This window comes from Lithobates pipiens, unplaced genomic scaffold (assembly GCF_037356315.1).
Source record: "Lithobates pipiens isolate NorthernLeopardFrog02 unplaced genomic scaffold, aLitPip1_a1.2 Scaffold_16, whole genome shotgun sequence".
Lineage (NCBI taxonomy): Eukaryota > Metazoa > Chordata > Amphibia > Anura > Ranidae > Lithobates > Lithobates pipiens.
In genome coordinates this window covers 248,225,794-248,249,714 of record NW_027507748.1, presented here as the reverse complement: position 1 = coordinate 248,249,714, position 23,921 = coordinate 248,225,794, and the positions used below count along the sequence as shown (strand labels likewise).

The 23,921-nt window shown below is 40.4% G+C and overlaps 1 protein-coding gene across 2 annotated transcripts in view; it reads left to right on the top strand.

The window, feature by feature from the left end:
• The window catches only part of PIK3C2B (phosphatidylinositol-4-phosphate 3-kinase catalytic subunit type 2 beta), a 935,041-nt gene that overhangs the window by 690,829 nt on the left and 220,291 nt on the right, over nucleotides 1-23,921 (top strand). For both annotated transcript variants that reach the window (XR_013274472.1, XM_077481256.1), the window contains exons 22-26: nucleotides 6,064-6,193; nucleotides 7,389-7,525; nucleotides 11,704-11,873; nucleotides 12,075-12,231; nucleotides 14,350-14,459. Coding sequence is in view for 1 of the 2 variants with exons in the window: in XM_077481256.1 (XP_077337382.1) it covers nucleotides 6,064-6,193; nucleotides 7,389-7,525; nucleotides 11,704-11,873; nucleotides 12,075-12,231; nucleotides 14,350-14,459 (704 nt within the window). In the remaining variant the exon portion in view is untranslated. The remainder of the gene's footprint in view (nucleotides 1-6,063; nucleotides 6,194-7,388; nucleotides 7,526-11,703; nucleotides 11,874-12,074; nucleotides 12,232-14,349; nucleotides 14,460-23,921) is intronic.

Below are 23,921 nucleotides of genomic sequence, written 5' to 3'. Positions count from 1 at the left end.
CATACTAATTCAAATTTTTATTTAGTGTCATCCTCTTTAATGTAAACCCATAGCAACATGAGGGCTGTATGTTGGCATAATTCCTCATAGACTAATATTCCCTCCCACGACTTTAAAATAAAAATGTTTTGCAAATGTAGATGCACAACAGGTGCCCATTGCTGTACATTTTTGTTGATGGTATACTGCAGCATTAAATGAGAAATAATTATGTTTTGTAACAAAGTCCAATAATTGCAGGACAACATTTTTATGTTGCTAAAAATTATTTCTCCTTTTCTTTATGAAAGTCTGAGAGTGGGAGAATTATCGTTTTATCTCTGGAGTGATACATGCCAATATTCTGTTGGCTTTGCTTGCAGCAGCCTGGCATTGTATGACATTGCTGAGCCTGTCATCTACTAGTATCCCCAGCTCCTTTTCCATCCTAGATTCCCCCAGAAGTTCTCCCCCTAGCGAGTAACTATTTTTGGCACCCAAATGGCACCTTACGTTTTTCAACATTAAACCTCATTTGCCATGTAGTTGCCTACCCTATTATTTTGTTTAGTTCTTCTTGTAAGATTTCCACATTCTGTGTAGAAGTTATTGACCTGCTTAGCTTTATATTGTCTTAAAGCGGGATTCCACTGTCTTGATCGTTTTTTTTTTTTTTTTGCATACTGACAATCATTATTATAATTAAATCTAACACTTACTTTTTCGTTTTTTCCATCCAGCAGCATGCTGTTTTGTCATTAAAAAAGATTTTATAAAACCGTCTCCTGACGGTTGTCATTTTGCCTGTGGGCATGTGAAGCCCACAGGCATCCTCTTCCGGGAGAGTGCGCTGATAAAAGACCAGCATGCACCACCCGTTCGATTAGATCTCGCGCATGCGCAGTCAGCGCTATATCGAGCGCCGTTGTAGTGTCATATTTTGCTGCCTGTTGGAACGCACGGCGCGAGTGTTTGGAACGCATCGCGCATGCGCAGTACGCAATTTCTGGCGGCAACGTCACTTCCGCAACATCCTGTGATAGGAAGCAAAATATGACACTACACCCTCGGTGATGCCCAAGGCATCCTGGGAAATGGTGACATACTTCTCCCAGGAGCCTTAGCGAGCCGGGCTGCCGAGGGAAGTGACGTTTTTAGCCCGGGCAATGGAAGAGGCAGATTTCGTGGGACCACCTAGCAACCGCAAGAAATAGGTAAGTAAATTTTTTTTTATTATCCAATTAATTTTATTAAGACCCTTTGCTGCACATACAAGTTAGGTTATATTTTTGATGGCAACACCACTTTAAGATTGAGCTGTTTATCCCATCCTTTAGATCATTTATGAATAAATTAAACAGAATTGGTCCCAGGACAGATCCTTAGGGAACCCCACTTTCCACACCAGACCATTCCGAGTACTCTCCATTTATCACCACCCCTTTGGACACGCCCCTGTAGCCAGTTTTTAATCCAGGTACTCAACCTTTGGTCTATGCCTACATACCTTAGTTTGTACAGTAAACATTTGGTGGGAACTGTATCAAATTGCAAAATCCAGATACACATCTACTGTCCTTCCTTTATCTAGGGGGCAGCTCACTTCCTCATAGAATGTTAACAGGTTGGTCTGGCAAGAATGGTTCTTCATGAATCCATGCTGATTACTACTAATGATCCTATTTTCATTACTAAAATCTTGTATATAGTCCCTTATCTTCCCATCCAATCGCTTGCAGACTATTGATGTTAGGCTAACTGGCTTGTAGTTCCCAGGGATATATCTCGGCCCTTTTCATTAGATAATTTACGAGGGCGTGTTTACGGGCAGGGTAGGGGGTTGGGTGGGGCAACTGGTGGCGAGTATCTCTTAATGCCGGACTTGAAATTTTGAGCCCTGCTGTAGATTAATTTCTGTCTGAACTAGTTTGTCCAGCTACCCAAATATTAAATTATTTGTAAGAGGGGGAGTAATCTTACTTATATCTTTTAGATTGGTGAAGGGACAAAGGGACTGATTATTTCTGTATCAAATGCCTATTTTTTCCTTTAAAGAGACTTACCATTCAAATGTCTTCAGTTGATCTATATTTTTTATAGCTTCTTTCTTTAAATTCCTTTTTTATTTTTATTCCTTCTTCAAGGCTAATTTGCTTGTAAATACCTAGCAATCAAATAGGACAAAGTTAGATGGTGGGACAAAAGTAAGTCCCCTTTTTAAGGACCTGTATACGGTCATTCTTCAGTATGACTTTCTTTCTGTCTTGGTTGTCACTTCCTTTTTTTGGAGAGGAGATCTTTTGAATCTCAGATGTCATCATCTTTCCATATTTCATAGGTGCCTTTCTTCTGCCTCTACTTGTACCTATGTATCCACATTTCTCTGTTTCACCTGCTGCTTTTATACAGAGTATGTTATACTGTCCTTCCAAGATTTATACAGAGAAATCTAATTAAAGCTATTGTAAACCTATTTTTTAAACAACAAACCTGTCATATTTACCTCTGTGCAATAGTTTTGAAAAAATACCAAAAAAAGATAAACATAAATTACCAAATTAATACAAATCAGAATTGTAGACTTATTCAACATCACTGCATAAAACGCCTTCATATAAATGTATGTGAATAAAACTGTGATACAATCCACTAATTGTGAACATGTCCACATAGACAGTTCAATTTGGTGGGATCAGATTGTGTAATAAGACACCTCCACCAAACCCTCTTTTGGCACACACTCACCTTATGGATAGACCCTCATTACAAAGGTCTTATTGAGCTTTTAATCAAATCAAAACCATAAACCCAGCTAGACTCTCCCAGGGCTCAAGCAATCCTCCTCAGAGCTTTGTATCTGTAAATCCAGCAGTCCCCTTAACGTAGGTGACAAAATTTAGATCAAAAAGATACAGAAACTGACATAGTGCTCACTGAGGTATTTTTTATTAGCCCATTGGCGACCGTATACTGCATATATTTGGTGGCAAGGGGGCTCTCCTGCCCAGGATTATGTACCTGGTACATGATCCTGCCTTTCTGGGTCTCGGGCATGCCCATGCTCCGCCGGTGACCTGCTTCTGCTGTGATTGGACACAGCGGGAGCCGATCAGTGGCTCCAGCAGACTCGATGTCCGTCAGGACCTGCCGATCATTTGGGACAAAAGCAGAATGGCAGTCTGCCTATGTAAACAAGGCAGACTGCCTTTCCATAGTACAAGCATCTGCTTGCAGGAACATGGATCTCTGCCTTTCCATAGTACAAGCACCTCCCACACAGTAACCAAGCACATTTTAGACACACATTTAGCCCTTTGATCACCCCTGTACTGTATTTGAGGGGAAAAAAGGACATCAATTTTATTTGGGTACAGTGTTGCTCGACCGCACAATTGTCAGTTAAAGTAATGCAGTGCCATATCACAAAAAATGGCCTGATCATGAAGGGGGTTAAACCTTCTGGAGCTGAAGCTGTTAAGAAAATAAAGAAACGTGCACTCGCAAAATTACTGAATGAAATCAACAATATAATTTCAAAACCATTCCAATGCTGCTCGATAGATGGCTCTAACATCAACAATATACAGGTACCTCTGGCAGCATGTAAACCTCTCGCGCATGCGCAGAGCGCTACCAAGCTATGGCCTAAGAATTTCATCCTGATGTCATCAGGGGCACCGGGAACAAGTAACCTGAGAGAGGATTAAATAGACAAGGTGTCTAGTTGCTGTAGTACCTCTCCTTACAGAGAGCACCCGCCAAATATGTTGGAACATATTCAGCCTATGAATAAAAACAACATATGTAAAGTAATATATAAATGAATCTGCATCATTAAATATATAAAAATACTAATAAAACTATACAATAAAATTGCATAATAAAATTTGCATGCATTGAGATAAATGCAAAATTTACATGTAAAGCTTGCCAGGTAGACCAGGATGTGACTCAAATGCAGTAAGGATCACTGTATACTTATAAAAAGAGAACTTAACGTAAAACAATTCAAATCCAAATCTACATTAAGACCATTGGCAAGCAGTTGGTTTGCTTCATGAATCCAAAGAGTTTCTCTTTTAGATAACGCTTTTTAGGTTGCTTTCACACTTAGGTGCTTTACAGGCGCTATAGCGCTAAACATAGCGCCTGCATAGCACCTGTAAAGATCCTCTTCTCTCACTCCAGTGTGAAGGCCGGAGTGCTTTCACACTGGAGCGGTGCGCTTGCAGGACTTTAAAAAAAAGTCCTGCAAGCAGCATCTTTGCAGCTCTTTGGGAGCATGGTATACATCGCTCCTAAAGCGCTCCTGCCCATTGAACCCCTCTGAAGAATATTAGTGCCACCTAATGCTGGTGGCCAGTTTTCTAGTAGCTCTGTCAATATATTGTAGCCTGCATGGTCACCTCAATTAATACACCACCCCTTCCATGTCACAGGTCATGAGTTGTTTAATCTCCACTTTTTCATACCTATTCCTCAAGATGAAGTCAATCCTCCTCAAGTAGAAGATAACCGTTTTACATGTCAAACAAGCACAAGTATACAATTATAAAAAGGTTGGAGTACATGTTCTGCCTCTTAGTGGATGGGTCTATAACACTTTTTATCAAAATATTGCTCAAAATAGGTGCCCTCCTGTAGATTATGCACGGACTTTTCGACTTTCCTGTAATGTACATTATAATTCAAAACCTTAGCAAACTCCTCACCGTTGGCTATATCTCTTGAGGCATTTCTTTTTTCTTTTTTTTTTGCAGGTTTTGGTCCTTGTCCAGCCTATACACCCAGTATTGTCAAGATCCTCCTCCCTCCCTTTTATGGAAGACTCCAGGCAGTGTGCACTCTTCCAAGAGTTCAGCACTACTTCAGCTTATCTCCCCCTCCACCTCAACCTCCACTTCCAGGCTGCTCATTCTTTCACTGTTCTTCTGTGTGAGAGATCGAGCAGTGAGACAAGCAGCAACAGCTGCAGCCATTCTCAGAAATGCTTACCCTCTGCAGAGTGGTGTAGAGAAGCCACTGAAAGATACTTACTGCCTGTGTACAATTATACTGTAAAGGATTCTTGCAAAGTAACTAGCATAACTTGCCATACTGTCACTTGCCTAGGTTTACTGATGACAGCGTGATGTGACATTGCCATTCAAACAGGTATGCACTTTCTAGATTTGCCCTGTTGGGAAAGCGCAGTCACAGCTGAGAGCTGAAGGAGGAGAGAATGAGTGGACAGATTGCTCCAGCTGTAACCTCCCCCTCTAAACATTCAAACGAGTAGGGAACCCGTTACTTTGCTTTAACCAAAACTTGGAATGCACAAACTCAACAACAGAGGAAAGATATAAAAGTTTTGCTACTTTGAGGGTTGTTAACGCCACACTTTGCTTTTAAATCCTTTTTTTTTTTCTTTTGTGCTGCTTTGTCTTGTGGTCATGTGACCCTATCTACTTGCTCCAAACCTTACTGAGGGATCAGTAGGCAGAGCCAACATAAATCTTCATAAATCCTGTGATGCAGCTTGCAGAGATCGCTGCAAGAAGTATACTGTACATTCTTCTCCTCACATAGACTGGCAACGCAGCGGCAGAAAGCACAGCTGTGCTGGAGTTGCCACTCAGTGAGGAAATGGATGGAAACAGAAGGATCAACCAGGTATTTGCAAAAAAAGTTACAAATGGATGATGAAAAGCATCTGCACACTGGCATTGTACATCATTTTGAAGAAATATACAGAGAGTTTTTGGGGGTTCAACAACACTTTAATAATACTCGCATCCAGACTCAAATGTTTCCTCTTTAATAATCAACACTCGCAAGTCATACTGAATTGATAGAAAACTTTAGAGGCTATGCAATGGTATTTATGTCTCTGGTGCAGAGATCAGTTGAATCGCTAGACATCCAGCATTGCATGTTGATCGATGCATAATTAATACGTTGTGTGACACAAAAGAAGGATTTATACAAGTTGGAATAAAGTGAGCTGTTTCAATTTATTTATATTGTAAACAAATTTATATTGTAATAATTGCAAATTTAAAAACACTCATCCGAATTCACAAAAAAATGTCATTTATTGTTCAGTGTGGTGATGACCTCCGACAAGACATGCTGACTTTGCAAATGATCCGCATCATGAATAAAATATGGATTCAGGAGGGTCTTGACATGCGCATGGTAATTTTTCGCTGCTTTTCCACAGGCCGAGGGCGAGGTACGTTCAGTTTCTGCAAATATCTACTAAATTCTGATAATCCATTACCGAACAGTACATTTTTTAAAGTATAAGTTTTTTTTTTTTCCTTATGATTTTTGTGCAGAAGATCAGGGAGCAGCAATTTATTTATAGTTAGCAATTTTTTCTGACTCTCATATTTCATATAGTTCCATCATTGTGACATTATATGCAGCACATTTCTAACAACACCTAACTATCGACTTTAGTCACTGAACTAAAAGGGGTAGTATCCCTCATTGTACACATGCATACATTCTCTAGGGTAATTTTTGGTGGTAGAAGGTTAACCTAACAATATTGTTTTGGGTATTTGGAGGAAACCAGAACAATCCCAGGCAAGCCTAGGGTGAACGTACAAATTATACACAGACATGGTTCTTGGTTAGAGGTAACAATTTTTCAACTGCTTTATAAGCGGTCATGACTTCTAGTATTCAATAAAAATCTGTACTGTCAATGCAATCAAGACACAGGTATTTCAGCCTTCTGGGTAAAAAAGGAAAGTAAATAAAAACTTAGATTTTTTATGGAACTGTGAGAAAATTATTTGAAAATATCGCTATTTAATGATACATCCCTTAATAGGTAACATGCACAGGAGCACTACTCCAAAAAGGTTATACATCAATTCTAACTTTTGATATTTGATACCACTATGTTATGTGAAAGCTGTTTAATTTTTTTTTTTACGTCACACACCCACAGTTAATTTTGGGTAGCATGGGTAAAGGGTTTTTAGCGATCTGTGTTCCCATTGAGGAAACTCTTTGCTCTGCAGCTTCTTGGTTGAGATTGTAGGAAGTATAGAAACTTTACCAATGAGCATACAGACAGCAATGTAAACCTGACAGTGCTTCTAAACTTTTATCAGCCTACTCATGGGATATTCATGGCTGTTTGTTTTTCTCTTGAAGAGTTTCCACTATAGAGAAAACAAGGGCAAGTCTCCATAAAATAAAGTTTTGGCTTTACACCAATGATAAAACAAGTAAAGCTTGCTATTCTTGGCACTTCACTGTTAAAATGGCAAATTAAACGGAAAGTCTTTGTTAAGGCATGCTTTGGTTTTTCTTAATATACTTCTTGCCATGGAAGATCTAAAGGAGATTATACAACCAGATTGTAATGTGTGTGGTTAGCTTAAAAAATGTATTCCGTTACTATCTTTTAGGCATGGTAGAGATGATCCCATCTGCAGAAACCCTGAGAAGGATCCAGGTGGAACATGGAGTGACTGGTTCCTTTAAAGATGGACCACTAGCTGACTGGTTGCAAAAACATAACCCCACAGAGGATGAGTATGAAAAGGTAATAGATGATAACTCTGTATATAAATGTTTCAGATTACTTTATTAATCCCAAAGGAAAATAATTAAAGTGTTGCTAAACCCACAACAGTAAAATCAGTCTGTATATGCAGTAAAGCATGGTTGTTATATGCGCTGTGGAACCTAATCCTCTGCATTGTGTAAAAAGGCTGTTGGATCCTGTTTTCTCTGATCAGCCCCTTCTTTCACTGTCCCCAATTCATCTGCTGATAGTACAGCGCTTGGAGGCACTGTGAACATGCTCAGTTTGGTGTATATTGCTAGAGTTTTTTTTTTTGTTTGTTTTTTTGGTGGGGGTGGGTGCATGTAATCGGCACAGGACCAATCGGCACTGTCCAGATAGAGGGTTGGGGGTCATGCAGCCTCAAAGGACAGTCAGAGGAGAATGAAAACTTTAACCAGTGCTGGGATAGAAGTCACAAAACTGCTATATACTGCTGATGAGAAAAGCTATAGATAAGGGGTATTTAGCAGTTTATATTTACTAAAATAATTGCATTTCCATGTACTGTGGTAGACCAGATATAGGGAATGCAGGGTCCTGGGTTTAGTAACATTTTAAATTATATTTCTATACAAATGTTTTTGTTGCTAGGAGAAAGTTATCTTTCTATATCTTACTTTTTTAAAGGGGTTGTAAAGGTAAATGTTTTTTCACCTTAATGCATTCTATGCATTAAGGTAAAAAAACATCTCACACTGCCGGCGCCCCCAGTCCCCCCGTTTTACTTACCTGACCCCTCGAAAATCCCGCGCTCGCCCCTGCCGTCCTCTTCGCCGCTCAGCCTGGCCGCTGATTGGCTGGAGTGGATAGATTGAAAGCAGCGCAGCCATTGGCTCGCGCTGCTGTCAATCACATCCAATGACGCAGCGCGCCGGGGGGCGGGGCCTTGTGATACAGCGAGCGGCTATAGCCGCCGGCTGTATCACGGGAGCGCGCCCGCAGTGCTTCTCACCAATGCGAGGGAGCTCGCATTAACGTGAGAAGCACCTGCGGGAGGAAGCAGAGACAGCCGCCGAGGGACCCCAGAAGAGCAGGTTCGGGGCCACTCTGTGCAAAACAAGCTGCACAGTGAAGGTAAGTATGACATGTTTGTTATTTTAAAAAAATAAAAAATTTTACTTTACAACCCCTTTAAGCTTATATTATGAATATTATGGCTAACAACTGTCAAAACAGATCATTTCTAAAGTTGTTGATTATTTAGCTCTACTTGAATGTTTAACCACTTCTAGACTGCCCCACACAGATATACTGCGGCAGGGTTGCCTCCTGCATGAAATCACGTACCTGATTGGACACAGCGGGAGCCAATTAGCTGTTCCGGCAGACCCGATGTTAGCCAGCACCTCGCGATCGTTCTGAGGAAAGGCAGAACAGTGGTCTTCCTATGTGAACAAGGCAGACTGCCATTCTGTGAGAGGGATAGATGAAGGTCTCTTCTAAGAAGGAACATGGATCTCTGTCTTCCCCCAGTCAATACACCCCCTACACAGAAAGCACAAAAGCATATTTAACACTTGAATAGCCCTGATGTTAACCCCTGTCCTGCCAGTGTCATTAGTACAGTAACAGTGCTTTTTTTGTTGTTTTTTTTTTTTTTGCACTGATTTCTGTATTGTGTCACTGGTCCCCAAAAAGTGTCACTTAGTGTCAGATTTGTCCGTTGCAATGTTGCAGTCCCGCTAAAAAATCGCTGAACGCCGCCATTGCTAGTAAAAACAATAAAACTAATAATTCCATAAATATATCCCATAGTTTGCACAACCAATCAATATACGCTTATTGGGATTTGTTTTACCAAAAATATGTAGCAGAATACATAGTGGCCTAAATTGATTAATACAGTAGATTTAAAAATATTATTATTGGGTATGTTTTATAGCATAAAGTAAAAAAAAATAAAAAATTTTTAAATTTACTTTTTTTTTTTTTTTGTTTATAGCACAAAAAAAAACTGTCTTGTAATCAAATACCACCAAAAAAGGACATACATTTTATTTGGGTACAGCGTCGTACAACCACGCAATTGTCAGTTAAAGTAACGCAGTGCCATTTTGCAAAAAATGGTCTGATCAAGAAAGGGGGGGGGGGTAAACCTTCCAGGGCTGAAGTGGTTAAATCATCTTTTCAACTTTTTACCTTGTAGGAACCTTTAAAGTATGCAGGTCATAAGGAAGCTCCACTAAAAATTCTATCGACATATTATATGTATATTCACATAACCAGTAGGTTGTGGAAAGTTAAACTAATCTAACCCATCCACTCTATATGACTAAGGCATATGACCAGAAAAAAAAAACAGAAAAAAAAATCGCAGTGACCCCTTACATTGGTGGCCAATGTAGTCAAGAGATTAATCTACCACTGCTCCCTCCTCAAGGAACCCTCAGCAAACTCTGGGCAAACCACAGGGTCCCACAAAACCTTGGTTGAGAGGCTGGTTTAGATCACCAAATGGTTTGACTTTTGTTGATTTTCTCAAATAGTAACCATGAAATTCTAAACTTTATTATCCTTGTGAAAAGTACACTGCCAGGCATTTCAATGGGCATTTCATTTACTTAGTTTGAAAATGGGTTAATTGTTGTCCCTTGAAGATGAACTGTGCACATTACAATATATAATAATATAGCTTATTGTATAACATACTTTGCTGAAGGGAAATTTTGTTGGTGGTCGATGCTGGAAATTTGAAATTCATTCCCTGGCATAACTGCTGTTTTTGATTTGTTCTGTTATTACCATGTTAATAGGTGTCAGTTGATACATAAAATCAATTTTGCTATGATATATAGAGAAATGTGAGTAACAGGACAGTAAGTTTAATAAAAAATAGGGACTTTAAGGAAACCATGACCTGGTAAGGTCCAGTAATTCCATCCCTAAGGACTTTAAATGGTACCACAGCCTGGTAAGGTCGTGAATATCCACCCCAATTACCAACAGAAACAAAAAAGAGGGAAATAATCCACAAAAAAGGTGGGACTTTAAATGCAGCACATAGAAGCAAAACGGTAGACAGGGTGAATGAGAGGAAGTTTTAATAATATATCAATAAATAACCGTACAATATTACAGCATTATAATACAGGCAGGAATAATGTATAAAACAGTATTGCATAATAATATATATGAAACAATACACATGATCATAAGATCACTGAGTACAGTACAATTAATTATATGAGTGATATAAAATAAGGTACAATACAAATGAATATAAATTAAAATTGAATTCATATAATGTAAAGACTGAAAAACATTCCTTCATTCGCCTCAAGAGACATGAAATATGGCAGTATTTTAGAGGTAATACCTGCAGGACCTATGACCTCACTAGACCTGAAGGAGAAATTAAAACTGTAGTAACTATGAAATCAGAATACAATTCATGAAAATACCTCAACCGGTAGCTCTACGTTTTAGGTGTCTAGCCGCCACTCATCAGGAGCAAGCATGTAAAATCTATAAAAAATAAAATAAAATAAATTATATAATTTTGAGAAAATTAGTTGAATGTTTAAAGAATATATATATAGCACTAAGAAGACCAGGTTAGGGGGGGGAAACAAATAATCACCCCCACCAGGGCTAACTTACTAGGAGACGCTGTATGAACGGTGTAGTGGTGGGACTGAGCAAACGGTCCGGGGAACAAGCACCAGCCGGGTGCTGAGGTGGACAAACACACAGCACTGAAATGGAGGACACCCGGGGCGGACGACCCGCCGGGACATTCTGGGGAAAGAAAAGCCAGTGAAAATGAGGGGGAAGGTAAGAGGTGAGGGGAGGGGGAAAAAAGACAAACAGAAAAACAAAGAAAGCAAGGAAATTACATAGATATGTACAGGGAAAACACCAAGAGAGATTGAAAAGGAAAACATGAAAACCAAGGAGGGGAAGGGGAAAGTTTTGCTTCCATGTGCTGCATTTAAAGTCCCACCTTTTTTGTGGATTATTTCCCTCTTTTTTGTTTCAAATGTGAGTAAACGTGTGAATTGTTTAGGTTTTTGCAGTATCTCTCTTTAACAAGAGCTTATCATTCTGTCATATGTTTTTTGATGGAAGTTTGATTCAAGTTTTCTGTAAATTTCATATACAGATAGAAAATGTTACATTTTCAGTGGTATTCACAGTAACTGTTTCCTTTCCAGGCAGTGGAGAACTTCATCTATTCGTGTGCAGGATGTTGTGTAGCCACCTATGTGCTTGGCATATGTGATCGGCACAATGATAACATCATGCTGAAGACTAGTGGCCATATGTTTCACATAGACTTTGGACGCTTTTTAGGGCATGCGCAAATGTTTGGGAACATAAAACGGTGAGTTTGAGAAACTAGGTTTTTTTTTGTTTTTTTTTAATCATATGTACACTACTAACATATTCACAAACCAGAATTGCCAAAATACTTTCCTTTATTAAAACAAAATGTTGACCCATACTAGTATAAATAGTAAATGCAATTTTAAGTTAATTTCACACTTCAAAAGAAAAAAAACTATATTATTTTTAATGACCACAGGGACCGTGCTCCTTTTGTGTTCACTTCAGACATGGCATATGTCATAAATGGAGGAGACAAGACATCAAGCCGCTTCCATGACTTTGTTGATTTGTGCTGTCAAGCCTACAATCTCATCCGCAAGCATACCCACTTATTTCTCAATCTACTGGGACTGGTAAGCTAACAAATCTAACAGAGAACAATGTTTCGATCTTCCTAATTGTACAAATCTCTGTGTTTATTATTCTTTTATGTCAAAAAGTTAATAGTTCTGCAGTGGAAAGTCCCCAAAAATAAAGCTCTGGTTCTGACTTATCAAGTACCTGTGTACAAACTAATAGGCAGGCTGTTAATTTGGCTGTTAAAAAAAAAAGTTTGAAAAGAGTTGGGCCCCCTGGCTAGAAATGCAATCCACTCTACTTACAGAGTGATTTCCCCTGTTGTTTTTCATGTACAGTATTTTATATAATAAAATTGTAACAATATGAGACAGTGATACGACAGAGAATAATTAACAATATTATATTTTTTCATGCAGCAATCAAATTGCATGAAAATGCCATACAAGTCTCTGATTTTTCCATGGGGCAGGTTCACATCTATGCAGTGCAGTCTAGTGTGATAGGGAAATAGAAATTTTAGTGCCTATTCACACCTACACAAAAATCCCCTCCGTGCACACAAAATTGTATGACTCCAGCCTAAATTTACACAAAAAAGATGTCAAGCAAATACCAGAAACTGAGATCTAGTAATACTGATCAAGGTAGGAATACGTTTAAAAAAAGCGTGATATGCTTTATAACAGGGGTAAGGCAACCCTCAGCACGGGTACCACAAGTGGCATGCAAAGCCTCTTTTGTCGGCACATGACTCCCTCCCCATCAGCAGAGCAGCACAGGGACGTTTCAGTGAGACACAGCTTCTGCCACACTAATGCATTCCAATTTCAGAATTCCCCACACCGCAGCCACACTGAGGGGGAGGCACCGTGCCCCCACACATTGTACAAGATGGTAAACATTGTTTGGTTCTCTAACTTTGCTGTAGCTGGGATCATCAGCTTTTGTGATGGGGAAGAGATTGGGCACAGTTCTATTAGGGGTGTGGTCCCTGTTTCCAGGAGGAGGAGGATTGTGATTGGCCACTGCTAAAGTCAGTCACAGTCCTGCTAGCCCTACCTACCATCTGGAGGAAGATAACTCTTGTGACTTGGATGCCACTACCAATCTCAGAAAGAAGGGACTTCTTTGTTGAGATATATACACACACACACATACTCTGGCAGAAATTGTTAAATTTGGGCATTAATGTTGAAAATATGATTTCTGTTCGTTTTTTAGATCCTTTTTAAATCATCATGATAACAGCAATCACTCAAATGTTAAAAAATGTACATACCCTGGAATGTTTGGTCTTGGTATAGAAACATAGGGTGGCACACAGGTTAAAATAGCAATTAAAGGTTAATTTCCCTTATTTGTGGCTAATTACATCACAATTAGTGTCTGTGTATAAATAGTCAATGAGTTTGTTAGCTCTCACATGGATGCACTAAGCATGCTAGACACAGCCATGAGAATAGTCAAAAGACCTGCGTAACAAGGTAATAAATCTTTACAAAGTTGGAAAAGGATATAAAAAGATATCCAAAGCCTTGAATATTCCAGTCAGTACTGTTTAATCACTGTAGTGGGAAATTAGGGTCTCTTTTAATACCAAGCCAAGTAAGGTTGCAGCCACAACTGGTGGAAGACTTGCTCAGCATGCAAAGAAAATCCCCCAGGTAACCACAAGAAAAATGCAGGCTGCTCTCCATGAAGACGGTGTGGTTGTTTTTAAGGAGCACAATTTAACGATACTTAAACAAAAAAGAGCTGCATGGTTGCGCTTCCAGAAGGAAGCCTTTACTAAAGCAATGCCACAAAAAAACAATGAGGTATGTCAAGGTGGTGTTGGACATATTGTAACCAGGCTTTTTTGTGGAACTTGTACAGTAAAGGCTTCTTTGTGGCAACTTGACCATGCAGCTCTTTTTTTGTTCATGTATCATCGTATTGAGCTACTTAAAAACAACCACACCATCTTTTTCCAGAGCAGACAGTATTTCCCCTGTATTTCTCCTGAGGTTACCTGTGAGTTTTTCTTTGTATCCCGAACAGTTCCTGTTGCATTTGTGGTTGAAATCTTTCTTTATCTATCTGACCTTGGCTTAGTATCAAGAGCTCCCCAGATGTTTTTTAATTAACATTTACAATCTCTTTAGGGCCTGTTCTCTGTTTCTGTCATTTAGATGTTGTCATGTGGTATTCCAGAGCTATCTGATCTGCAGGATTTGAAGTATGTGTATGATGCTTTGCGCCCACAAGATTCTGAAGCTGATGCTACAACCTATTTCACTCGGTAATCAAAAAAACTATGTTTAGAATCTCTTGATTTATCTCTTTTGATATATATGAGCAAGTGTTATAGAGTTCAATGTATAGCGTATTTACAGGTTTATGAATTCATAGAGATTAAACAGATGAACAAATTGGTTCAACGTGCTCCAACTCCATCCAGGATTGGGCTAATTCTGCCCTTGTCCTTCTACAGTGTTTCTTGTCAATCAAATACAATTCAAGTGCTTTAAATTGACCCTTGGATTCTCTGTGAGTTATATGCTTGTGAGCTTAATGCATTTTCTGCATAACTACAGTGTAAAGAGAAGCAAGATTTTTTCCCCTTGCACTTTTTTTTAAAGTCCCTGATTAAGAGATACATTGAAACCTCTAAGTCTAGGTTTAAGACGCACTGCAGTTGCAATCTGCAGTGGGTGGCAATGTTAACGACACTCCAAAATGCAGGTTAGAACCACAGTGTGTTTGCCTGCACTGGAGTGCATGGTACAAAAGTACCATGTGATCCAGTTGCAATGCGTTTCCAAAAGTAATGCATGCACTACTTTTGGTGTGATGCCGTGCGATTTGAGCCCATTCATAATCATTTGGCTCGAACTGCACCACGCTGAATCACATGTATATTGCACAGGAACGTGCAGTGTGTTCCTGTGTGATTCATAGTGTGAGCTCATGGCTAAATGCACTTATGATGTTGAATGGAGTTGGATTTCTCTAATTTCGACTTCAATAACAGGTACCATGGGCCAAGTGTTGTTGAAGGGGTTTTGAACTTTGGTAGGGTAATTGCTCAGTGCTTCAATTGCTCTGCCAGTTGTGCCTTATAGGTGCTCTCTGGAAAAGAGTGCTAGCACCCCACTGGGTACATCACCCATTGAAGACACCCAGCCTTGCAACCAAAAGTCACTTAATGACCAGTAAGGTACTGCTGTCCTGTTAAAATCTTGCAGGAGTAGCCTGCGTTTTTTACTTTTCTGATATGATAGTAGTCTCAGGCTTTGTTATGTCCTTATATCACCAACAGTCCCAAATCTGAAAGGAAACGGTGACCTCCAGGCGAAAACTGTATTTCACTCACCAAATAAAAACCTTAATGACTCTAGGAGCCAACCAGCATTTTTTCTCCGAGGTCTGAACCCTTGATATTTTGCAATCTACATATAGTAATGTAACATTAACCCTTAGAGGAAACTAATGTCACTTGGCACTAAAGCAACTCACATCCCATTTCAACATTCAAACGAAGGGAAAATAAGCTTTAAACTGGTAAATCCAGCACGTCTCACAGTTTGAAATTTCTATTTTTTGTCAAAATCCCTTCACTACAGACTTTAACAGAAAATGTTTTATTAAAGGTTTCTCCAAGAAAGTACAGCTCACAGTAGTACAAAAAATAGTAGCAAATGGTACAGTGGAAATCATACAGTACAATTCTCATAAGCAGAACTGATCCATCGCGACATACAGAGCATAATTGATCAAGGGAGATCACTGAATAGGACAGTACTCCTCTTTATTCACATACAATAGTACACAGGAATTGAGAGCAGATGTGATTACAGTTAAATATAACACTTTAACGATATAATCTTATAATCTGAGGAGAGGGGAAGGTGTTGGGGGGGGGGGGGGGGCTAAAAGGAGGAGAGGATAATAGAAAAGGGGACGTAGAAGAGGTAACACAGAAGAAGGGACAGGCAGGGAGAAGGAAGGAAAGGAGAAATAAAAGAAAGAGTGGGGATGGGGAGAAGGAAGATCCACAAGCTCTCAAACCCGAGCTAAAACATTCTGTCCATATGCATCTATCCAGGCAGAACTCACCTTGTTAAATCTGCTGGGACAAATCCTGCTTTCATAGGTTATTTTATAGAGGGGGAGAATCAAATTAATGGTCTTTCTCCATGTAGCCATCGTTGGAGACTTGGGGGCTTCTAGTGCAGTAAAATTTCCCTTCTTGCATAAAACAAAGCATAGTTGAGAAAAAGCTTAGTATACTGATCTGCCTCCATATGGCCTAACAGTAGAAAAAGCGGGTCAGGACATAGTACCAAATCACATCATTTACTAAGTTCAGGATGGGACCACACTCTATGTATAAAATTATTAGTGGAAGCAGCACACTTCAAACACAGGGGGTCGGCTTGGGGATCGATATTGGCTAGGTCCTGGGGGGTTGTAATAAACCCTGTGCAAGAATTTTAGCTGTATGAACCAATCTTTGGCTGTGACCATAGAAGTCACATAGGTTGACAGAGTATAGATATCAGAGCATCATCGATTAAAGGTACAAGTGGACTTGGTGTCATAAGCCATTGAGAGACGAAAATGCAGGGTGAAAAAGGGCTTTCCCATCACCGGTGAGGCAATAAGGCGTTCAATCGGGTCACACTCCAACACAATAGGCCCAGGGAATTGTGCGCAGAGTGCATGTTTCAATTGCCCATACCGAAACACCATAGATCTCAGTAGGGAGTACTCCTGTCTCGAAGTGTTAAAGGGCACCATCCTCCCATCTAAGATGACATGCTTTAATGTCGTTACTCCTCGAGGCGTCCACAATTGCTGATCAGGGATCGAGTAGAGGTGAGGGAGCGAGGGATTACCCCACAGGGGAGATGTGGGGAAAAGGTGGAGGATGTTCTGTATATACTACGGGCCTGGGTGCACAATCACAATCCCCTTCATAAGCCCAGTTTTGGATGGATAGGTGCGTTGCCGGAGCTGATGTCTGTGCCCGGCGGTCATGATGATTGCTGGGCACCCTCGATTGCTCCACACAGAGACAGAATGGAGATCTGTCAATGTAAACAGACAGATCTCCATGCTGTCAGGGGTGAGGGAAGTGATCTGTTGTTCATACTAGGTATGAACAACAATCAGTCAACTCACCCAGGCAGCCCCTGCCCCCCCACGGTTAGAATCACTTCCTAGGTAACACAGTTAACCCCTTGATCGCCCCCTACTGTTTACCCCTTCCCTGACAGTGACATATACACAGTAATCGGTGCATTTTTATACCATTGATCGCTGAATAAATGCCAATGGTTCCAAAAATGTGTCAAGTGTTCGATCTGTCTGCCATAATGTTGCAGTCCCGATATAAAAAAAAAACGCTGATAGTCTCCATTACTAGTAAAAAAAAAAAAAAAAACATAAATGTTTCCCCTATATTGTAGATGCTATAACTTTTGCGCAAACCAATCAATATACACTTATTGCGATTTTTTTTTTTTTTTTTTTTATCATAAATATGTAGAAGAATACATATCGGCCTAAACTGAGGAAAACCATTTGCTTTTTTTAAAAAAAAATATGGGGATACTTATAGCAAAAAGTACAAAATATTGTGGGTTTTTTTTTCGGTTTATAGCGCAAAAAATAAAAAACGCATATGATCACATACCACCAAAAGAAAGCTCTATTTGTGGGAAAAGGGACATCAATTTTGTTTGGGTACAACATCGCATGGCCACACAATTGTCAGTTAAAACGATGCAGTGCCGTATCGCAAAAAATGGCCTGGTCATTGAGCAGCCGAATCTTCTGGGGCTGAAGTGGTTAAAGACTTAGTTGCTCAGGGCCACATATGAACCAAGTAGGACTGCTTCCAATGTCACTGCTGGGATAACCACTAACGCACTGGGACCAGCATGGCTACACAATAATATAGCTGAAAATTGGGCAGAGCCTAACCACCATGAGAAAAGGGTAGCTGCAAAGTCGATTTTGCCAGCTAGGGGGTATGCCCAGTCCAGACAAAAGACATCACCAAGCTCATCACTTTTTGAATGCTCAACTTTGGGATAAATATTTGGGATATTGCAAAAAAAGTATAGAAACTTAGGTAAGAAATTTTTCAATAAATTCACCTTAGGGGAAGAGAATTCAAGGGGGTGCACCTGAGTGCAAATAGACAACAAAGGGGAAACCACCTTCTCCAGGTTAACGCCATGGTAGCCCCTACTGTAATCCCCAGATACGTAAACTCACCTACCCATTGAAGCGGTGTGTGGTTATCGATGAGAGGGACAGAGGGGTGTAACAGAAAAAGTACTGACTCCCAGTTGACCCGAATCGCCAAAAAAAGCCCATGATCACTGTATTGAGACGATTAGGCAAGATTTTAGAGAGGGTGCTTCACATCCGCATTCAGCAGAGAAATGGGGCAATAAGAGCAGCACAGGTCAGGGTTTTTCCCCGGGTTTGGAATCAACGCATTACTAATAGAATCTGGAAGTGAAGCAGATCCCAATGCCTGTACAAAAAATGGGTGGAGACGAGGAAGCAATTCCTAAATAATTTTATCCTGCCAGAAAGACAATGCAGTGCTGTCCTGTAATATTGCCTCCTAGACACTGGATCCTGCATCTAACACGTATCCATGCATTTTGTGCAATGCGTTTAGTTAGCCACAGGGTGCTCTACAGAAAGAAGGGCCACCCATCTAAATGAACAAGGTCCCCGAAGACCCCTTACAGAGGTATGCCTGCCAGATATGTGAAGTTTGCTGCATAGAGCTCTTAACTTTCTGACTATCACCCTGATTGAAAATGGCTGTCCTCAGGGGCCTTTTTACCCCCTTCTGGGTGGCTTATGCCTCTTGTTTGTCGAGGGAGACCTTTCCTGTTGTCATGTTAGAATTTACTGTGCCTTGAAAAGGTATTCATACCCCTTGAAATTTTCCACATTTTGTCATGTTAAAACAAAAACATAAATTTATTTTATTGGGATTTTATGTGATAGACCAACGCAAAGTAGCACATTATTGTGAAGTTTAAGGAAAATTATAAATGGTTTTCAATTTTTTTACAAATATCTGAAAAGTGTGGCGTACATTTGTATTCAGCCCCCCTGAGTCAATACTTTGTAGAACCACCTTTCGCTGCAATTACAGCCCCAAGTCTTTTTGGGGATGTCTCTATGAGCTTTGCACATCTAGAGAGTGACGTTTTTGCCCATTCTTGTTTGTAAAATAGCTCAAGCTCTCTCAGATTGGATGGAGAGCATATGTGTACAGCAATTTTCAAGTCTTGCCACAGATTCTCAGTTGAATTTAGGTCTGGACTTTGACTGTGGCCATCCTAACACATGAATATGGTGTAGCACAGTGGTGTAGTGGTTAGCACTCTCGCCTAGCGGTAAGAAGGGTCGCTGGTTCAAATCCCAACCACGACACTACCTGCCTGGAGTTGGCATGTTCTCCCTGTGCCTGCGTGGGTTTCCTCCGGGTACTGTTTTCCTCCCCCACTCCAAAGACATGCAGGTAGGTTAATTGGCTTCTGTTCTTAATTGGCCCTATATGAATGGGGACCTTGGATTGTGGACTCCTTGAGGGTAGGGACTGACGTGAGTGTGCAATGTACAGGGATAGGGACAATTGTTGACACTCACTCAGGTTGAACTGGATGGACTGGTGTCTTTATTCAACCTAACTAACTATGAATATGCTTTGATCTAAACTGTTCCATTGTATAGCTGGCTGTATGTTTAGGGTCGTTATCCTGCTGGAAGGTCAACCTCCACCCCAATCTCAAGTCTTTTGCAGACGACTCTAACAGGTTTTTCTTATAAGATTGCCCTGTATTTCGTGCCATTCAACTTCTCTACAACTCTGACCAGCTTCCCTGTCCCTGCTGAAGAAAACCATCCCAACAACATGATGCTGCCACCACCATGTTAAACGGTGGGGATGGTGTGTTAAGGGTAATGTGCTGTGTTTGTTTTCTGCCACACATGATGTAGCATTTTGCTTTTAGGCCAAAAACTTCCATTTTGGTCTCATCTGACCAGAGCACCTTCTTCCAAATGTTTGCTGTGTCCCCCATGTGGCTTTTTTGAAAATTGCAAACGGGACTTTCTTTCAATAATGGCTTTCTTCTTGCCACTCTTCCATAAAGGCCTGGTTTGTGGAGTGCACGACTAATGTCCTGTGGACAGATTCTCCCATCTGAGCTGTGGCTCTCTGCAGCTTCCTCAGAGTTACAGTGGGCTTCTTGGCTGCTTCTCCGATTAATGCTCTCCTTGCCTGGCCTGTCCGTTTAAGTGGACAGCCAGCCATGTCTTGTTAGGTTTGTGCCATACTCTCCAATTTCAGATGATGGATTGAACAGTGCTCTGTGAGATGTTCAAAGCTTAGGATATTTTTTTAAATACCTAACCCTGTTTTAAACTAATCCACAACTTTATCCCTGACCTGTTTGGTGTGGTCCTTGGCCTTCATGATGCTGTCTGTTCACTAAGGCTCTCTAACAAACCTCTGAGGGATTCATGAAACAGCTGTATTTTATACTGAAATTAAATTAAGTGACTTCTGAAGGCAATTGGTTCCACTAGATTTTAGTTACAGGTATTAAAGGGGGCTGAATACAAGGCATGCCACACTTTTCAGATATTTATTTGTAAAAAAAAAAAAAAAAAAAAAAATTGAAAACCATTTATCATTTTCCTGCCACTTAACAGTGATGTTCCACTTTGTGCTGATCTATCAAATAAAATCTCAATACAATACATTCATGTTTTTGGTTGTAACATGACAAAATGTGGAAGATTTCAAGGGGTATGAGTACTTTTTCAAGGCACTTTACCTCTCTCCCAAGGTCTGCCTCTAATCTTCCTCTAGAAGCAGCTACTGGTTTTCTTTCAGATGTAGAATACGGGAATGATGCTTTTTTTAGTTCTTAAGGACTAGGCGCATGAAGGAGAGCCAGAATGCTGATCTGCTTCTGCCAAACTTTTGGGACTCCATTTCAGTCGTTATTGATGGTGCCTTTACTTGAAGCTTCTTGCCTTGCTAAAAATGTCTCGGCCTGCTAAAACCTTCCCTGTACACTCACTGTTAATTACATCTTGTACACTGACTGGCTTCTGCCTTAGTGGGTCTTCACTCTTCACAGTTTGCTTAGCAGTGTCCTATTAAAGAGAAAAATAAGTGGGCTGTCCTTGTTGAAGGACCCCATGGATAAATGACAGGAAGCTCTTTCTGAAGCTTTTTTGCATCTCACAGACCCAGTCATGTAGCCTTCTGTTGTTTCGATGGATATCTGCCAAGGTCTGGTCCAAGACCAAGTCTCAGGATTCTGGTTCTATACAGAGGGATCCTTATGTCCTCCAACATCTGGAGCTCCTATCTGTGACCCTGCTCTACTGGGTTAACAGGCCAGTAGATTTGGTGCAAGAAGTCTCTCTTGAGGATGCCATTCACAGGAGGCAGTCTAATGAGCAAGTTTATTGCAGAGTAACATTCATGGCATTATGGGACGGGCAGGCATGGGCCTCTGGACATCTACCTGACCACCAAAACTAGACTTGCCTTGACCTGTATAACAAGACTGGCACTAAAAAAGAGGAACATTTTTCCCCCCGATAGTCTGGAAGTTTTTCATGATGGATGACAGTCTGTGGGCCTTGGAGGAGTCCTCGATACTTGATTCTTTCAGTGCTAGGCACTTTGTTGGTGCAGGAAGCTTGTCATTTAATCATTGTTCTGAAACTCTGGGCAATTCAATTATCCTCTCAACATTGGACCTCTCCTCGTGGAGATCATCAATTGGCCAGGATTCAGTTACACAATGCAACAGTGTTTTCTTATATCAACCATCTGGCAGGTACTGGAAGACACGCAGATCTAATTCTCAATTATTTGGGAAGTCATGTTTTAGCCCTGTCCGCTGTGCACATCCTGAGCGTGGAAAATTGTCAGGCAAACTTCCTCACTCGTCAATATCTGGCTTTCAAAGAGTGTTTTCTTAACCCTGAGATTTTTCTAGACCTCTGTCTTAGGTGGGGGATGCTAAGCATTGACGACCTGACTTCCAGATTCAGCAACAAACAGGAGCAGGTTTGTCTCCAGGTCCAGGGATCTTCTGGCCTTCGCAGTGGATTCCATGATGACTCAATGGAATTAATTTTACCCTATTTATACCTTTCCTTCTCTAAAACGCCTTACTCATCTGCTTTTCATGATTAAGCTGGAAGGCATCCTGGTGATTCTCATCACACCAATTCTGTTATTCTGATCACTGGCTTAACCAGTTCAGGCTGTCAAAGCCTTAGGTCTTAAGTGATAGGGGCCTACCTGGTCCAGTTATCCCTACACTTTTAAGGGCTAGGGAGTTGACTTCTCGAGAAGTCTACCATTGCACCTGAAAAGTGTATGTCCTGTGGTGTGATAACCAGGTATTCCATCCCAGGAATTACTCCAGTTTAGTCTGAATGAACATCAGGCCTTGAATATCAAGTGTCAAATCTGAGCTCTAGCATCTTTTTCAGAGATCACGTCTGACTTTGATGTGGAGGCCTTTGTGCAGGGTGCTTCACACATACATAGTAAGTTCGACATCTTAATTATTTTTTTATTTTATTTATTTATCTACTCTCCCTGCTGACTCCACCAGCCATTGAAGGGAGTTACATTCCTTACTGCTCACATCCTTACTGAACTCCTTATGCAGTTTAGATTAAAGCACCTCTCTTCTCATTTCATTGTGTGGCTGCATGTCTTCTTCTAGAGTCCTTAGATTAGATTGCAGAATAATAGGAACACCTCAAGATCACGGAATGAGTCTTTTTTTTTAGGATTCACAGAAACGAGCAACAGCGGCAACAAAAAAAATAACAAGCACTGTGGCTCAATATATAGTGATAATCAACCAGTGTAGGCTTAAATGTCTTTGATTAACCACGTCAGCCCCGGACCAATTAACAGCCTAAGGACCAGAGGTCTTTTTACAATTTCACACTGCACTGCTTTAACTGGTAATTGCGCGGTCATGCAATGTTGTACCCAAACGAAATTTGCGTCCTTTTCTTCCCACAAATAGAGCTTTTTGGTGGTATTTGATTGCCTCTGCGATTTTTATTTTTTGCGATATAAATGGAAAAAGACCGAAATTTTGAGAAAAAAATATATTTTCTACTTTTTGTTATAAGAAAAATCGAATAAACTAAATTTTAGTCATACATTTAGGGCAAAATGTATTCAGCCACATGCCTTTAGTAAAAAAAATGTCAATAAGCGTATATTTTTTGGTTTGCGCAAAAGTTATAGCGTCTACAAACTAGAGTACATTTTCTGGAATTTACACAGCTTTTAATTTATGACTGCCAATCTCATTTCTTGAGGTGCTAAAATGGCAGGGCAGTACAAACCCCCCCCCCCCCCCCCCCCATGACCCCGTTTTGGAAAGTAGACACCCCAAGGAAATTTCTGAGAGGCATGTTGAGCCCATTGAATATTTTTTTTTTTTGTCCCAAGTGATTGAATAATGACACAAAAAAAAAAAAGAGTTTACAAAAAGTTGTCACTAAATGATATATTGCTCACACATGCCATAGTTATATGTGGAATTGCACCCCAAAATATATTCTGCTGCTTCTCCTGAGTACGGGGATACCACATATGTGAGACTTTTTGGGAGTCTAGCCGCGTACGGCACCCCGAAAACCAATCACTGCCTTCAGGGTTTCT